This window comes from Rhagoletis zephyria, unplaced genomic scaffold (genome assembly GCF_001687245.7).
Source record: "Rhagoletis zephyria isolate East Lansing unplaced genomic scaffold, Rhagoletis_zephyria_1.1 Rzeph_scaffold_01300, whole genome shotgun sequence".
Lineage (NCBI taxonomy): Eukaryota > Metazoa > Arthropoda > Insecta > Diptera > Tephritidae > Rhagoletis > Rhagoletis zephyria.
The window spans coordinates 1435-5538 of record NW_016158384.1 but is presented as its reverse complement, the minus strand read 5'-3'; the positions used below and the strand labels follow the sequence as shown (position 1 = coordinate 5538).

General features: G+C 33.5%; 2 protein-coding genes across 2 annotated transcripts; one reads left to right on the top strand and one right to left on the bottom strand.

Annotated features, from left to right (window-relative positions):
- Positions 1-227: 227 nt before the first annotated feature.
- Positions 228-626, bottom strand: LOC108363540 (histone H3-like). Its single transcript, XM_017616929.1, has one exon. It carries the CDS (start codon positions 624-626, stop codon positions 228-230), a length of 399 nt encoding a protein of 132 aa, XP_017472418.1.
- A 2418-nt stretch (positions 627-3044) lies between these two features.
- On the top strand, positions 3045-3555 carry LOC108363539 (histone H4-like; the record flags this gene model as incomplete). The annotated part of the gene is made up of 1 exon (XM_017616928.1): positions 3045-3555. A coding segment is annotated over exon 1 (261 nt), but the record flags the coding sequence as incomplete, so codon positions are not given.
- Between the last annotated feature and the right edge of the window lie 549 nt (positions 3556-4104).

Below are 4104 nucleotides of genomic sequence, written 5' to 3'. Positions count from 1 at the left end.
ATCACTGCAACTAACTAACAGCGTCACTGAAATGCAAAAGGTACAGTACACAAGTTTATAACTCGCAAACGAGTGAAAATCGGTAGATAAAATACTAATGTTGTAAATATGTATGCGCGTATATTCGAAATAAAACGATTTTTGATAATTAAAAAACTTTGATGATCTTTTGTTTAAAAAATTTAAAAGGACCATTTTTTATAAATTATTTTTCGTTCGTAATTTATTTAAGCACGCTCTCCACGAATACGTCTCATGTTTTTGGGCATAATTGTCTCGCGCTTGGCATGAATGACGCACAAATTGGTATCTTCAAATAAGCCAACTAAATATGCTTCGCTTGCTTCTTGTAAAGCCATAACAGCGGAACTCTGGAAACGTAAATCGGTCTTGAAATCCTGGGCAATTTCGCGTACCAAACGCTGGAATGGCAATTTGCGGATCAACAATTCAGTACTTTTTTGATAACGAATTTCACGCAAAGCCACTGTACCGGGACGATAACGATGTGGTTTCTTTACACCACCAGTCGCTGGTGCACTCTTACGGGCAGCTTTTGTTGCCAATTGTTTGCGTGGTACCTTACCACCAGTCGATTTACGGGCTGTTTGCTTTGTACGAGCCATTTTCTACTATTCACCGAACCGAAAGTATCGATATAGTACTCATTTAAAGTATCGTTGTAAAAATATCAGGTCCCATTAATACCGTAATAAAAATACTCGATAGTCCAAATATCGATACAAATTTCAAAAAATTAAATCTGAATATTGGTCTCATTTTCTATAATAGAATTAACAATATGCACTTTAGTAAATACATCACTGAAGGCGCGCCACATACCAACCTAAGACAGTACACATTTCTGCGCTTTAAAGCGCGAAATATATCCATATTTCTTTACATAGAAATTGCAATGTAAGTAATGTGTATACTATGACATAGATTTGCAGGAAATGGAATCCTAGCTAAGGCTAAAATTCATGTTTTATTTGCGTTAAAAATTTGTTTAAAAACAATGTTAACAACAAAACTTTCAATAGAAATTTTAGTAAGGTAGCGTCACGTCAGATACTTCGCCTGATAAAAAAAGAAGGACAGATTTTTACAATTTGGAATTTGGAAAATTAACTTTAAATATTTCAAATATTACTACAAAAAGTTTTATACAAATGGTATTGCCCAGTTACCAGAGTTTAAAATTTTGACGTTTTCATTTTGTTTTCTAATATTTTGTCATACAAATGTATCATTAACTTTGTAATGTACATTTACGATTCGATACGATACAAGGGTTCTGGTACTCGATTCCAAAAAATATCGTTTGACAACTTTCGAGTAAAAAGTATCGGTATCGAATGGCAAAAATATCGATATGGTATCATATCGTATCGAGGTTCGTGTCCCTAATAACAAGAATGATAGTATACAAGATTTCGCATTCCCGGTGGTGATGATGACATTTCTCAAGTAAAAGTAAACAAAGCCGAATGACAGTAGAAAAGAAACTGTCAAACTGCGAATTTCTTAATATTAAATTTTTCATCGGGAAACGTGATTTTATTGTGTTAAATTAAAAAAATATATCATTTATAATCATTTATAAAATAACGAATAAAGAAAATGTAAATAAAATAATGTAAAAAAATATTTTTTAAAAACAAGCTTTTATTTACAAAAGCTTTTTTAAGTTAAAGGAGTTATTCAAACTCTAATGAAAATTACTAACAATTTGTACTAATTTACTTCGTTTTTAAAAAAGTTGTCGCGCGAATAGCAAATATCTGCATACATACCTAACCAATTATGCATGAACGCTGTATTCGCCGACAAGCTTTTTTAAAAACGTAATAAATTAGTACAAATTGTTAGTAACTTTCATTAGAGTTTGAATAACTCCTTTCACTAAATGGCTTTTAGTAACTTTAACGAGACCTTAACTTATTTTATTTTATTCATTTTAGTGCAGTTCTGACAAAATTTTCTTGCTAAAAAAGCTTTTGTAAATAAAAGCTTGTTTTTAGAAAAATATTTTTTTTGCATTATTTTATTTTCTAATTTTTAGTCCATTTATAAAAGCGTTGTATATTAAAAAGAGTGCAATGAAAGAGAACAGAAGACAATGCAAGCAAAATGTAGTTTTCTTACGTTTTGAATAAACATACATATGTACATATAGCAGCAGTTAATTTCATTTAAACAAATGGCGTGTTTGTCCGTTTCCGCTGTAGCGTACCTACGCTTTTACCTAAATGGTGCATATATTTAGGCGCAATATTTAACTTCTGGCGGGGCGACATCTGGAGTCTTCTAATCCTATCTCCTTGATATGATGCCTACAACGAGGTTCATATCTTGAATAGGTTGATATCTAGAATTTGCCACAAATTGCTTTGCTACACTACCGCCTTCAGCATTAACAATTTTATAGTGGTTTTACGTTCTTTGGCAAATTACGCTCTGTTAGCCATAAATCTTACTATTTTTTGACCGCCTTTGAATCAAGACCCCTGGACCATACAGGGAATTCATTTATATATATTAAATTGCATTGTCATCGTGATTGGAACTATGCTGAAAATTTCAAGTCTCTAACTTGTCGGGAAGTTAGTTTAAAATCGATTGGAAATTTCCGCGATTTCCGCGGGATGACCAAGTTAAATAAAAGCTTCTACGAAAAATCGGCGATTTTTGTGAAAGTGTTAGCACATTACAGTGCATCTAAAGTTTCTAAGGCGTTGAGGATTGTCAAACTCGGCAAAAACCAAGTTAAAAGTTGTTTCTAGAGATTCGAATTAAAAAGTTGTCAGTTTAGGTGAAACCATGCAGATTTTTTTTTTAATTCTTGTAAAAAGTTTGTTCCAAAACCTGAGATTTACCACATTTTTTCTAAATCTACCACATTTTTTTCCAGACTCTACCACACAGAATTTTTAATAAGTCCGTTCACTGTAATGGGGTTGAGACGTCACATACCGTCTTCAAAAGTGACACAGCAAATGCCGGAGAAAATTATCATGTGCTAAGAAATAGTTTTTCGCATTTTCTGACAAACGTGTAATTTTGAGTTGCGTTCCTTTTGAAGACGGTGCGCGAATATTTTCGTGTCGAAACGAGATAGAGATATATTTTGTACTCTATTTGTGTATCTTGGTTGTTCATTCGGCAACATACGATTCTTGTATAAATACAGGCACTTTTTAGTTCAGGCATTAATTGTGTTACCGATTTCGGTGAAGTGCAGTGTTTGTGTTCTCTACTAGTGAATAAATATACATATACATATAAAAAAAAATGACTGGTCGCGGCAAAGGTGGTAAAGGTTTGGGAAAAGGTGGTGCCAAGCGTCATCGTAAAGTTTTGCGTGATAACATCCAGGGTATTACCAAGCCAGCTATTAGACGTTTGGCTCGTCGTGGCGGTGTGAAACGTATATCTGGTTTGATATATGAAGAAACACGTGGAGTTTTGAAGGTATTTTTGGAAAATGTTATCCGTGATGCAGTCACTTATACCGAACATGCCAAAAGAAAGACAGTTACAGCAATGGATGTTGTATATCGATGGCTGAGTGGAAGATCGACCTATCTCGGCAGCCAGTTCGAAAACATTTTATCTCAAAAAACTTTTCAAGAACGCCCTATTTTAGAATTCGTTTCGAAAACGCCCTATCTCAGCTGCCGATTCAAAAACGCCCTATATCAGCATATTTTCAATACATTTTGAAGTGAGATAAGGCGTTTTTGAACCGAGTTTTGAGATAGGGTGTTTTTCAAATAAATTCTGAAATAGGCCGTTCTTGAAAAGTTTTTTGAGATAGAGCGTTTTCGAACTGGCTGCCGAGATAGGTCGATCTTCCACTCAGCCATCGATATGCTCTGAAGAGACAAGGCCGCACTCTGTATGGTTTCGGCGGTTAAATAAATTTTGCGGACAATAGAAACATAATAAAACAAAAAACGGTCCTTTTCAGGACCACAGAATTTTTAACAAAGATTAAAATATTTTTGACCAATTAAATACAAATCATACTATTTTGTAATTTTACAAATAATAAATAAATAAATAATAATAAATAATGTGCATACTTATTCCAGACAGCGT

Excerpts from the sequence above, each read along its gene's own strand:
- LOC108363540 (XM_017616929.1), bottom strand. The coding sequence starts at position 626 with ATGGCTCGTACAAAGCAAACAGCCCGTAAATCGACTGGTGGTAAGGTA.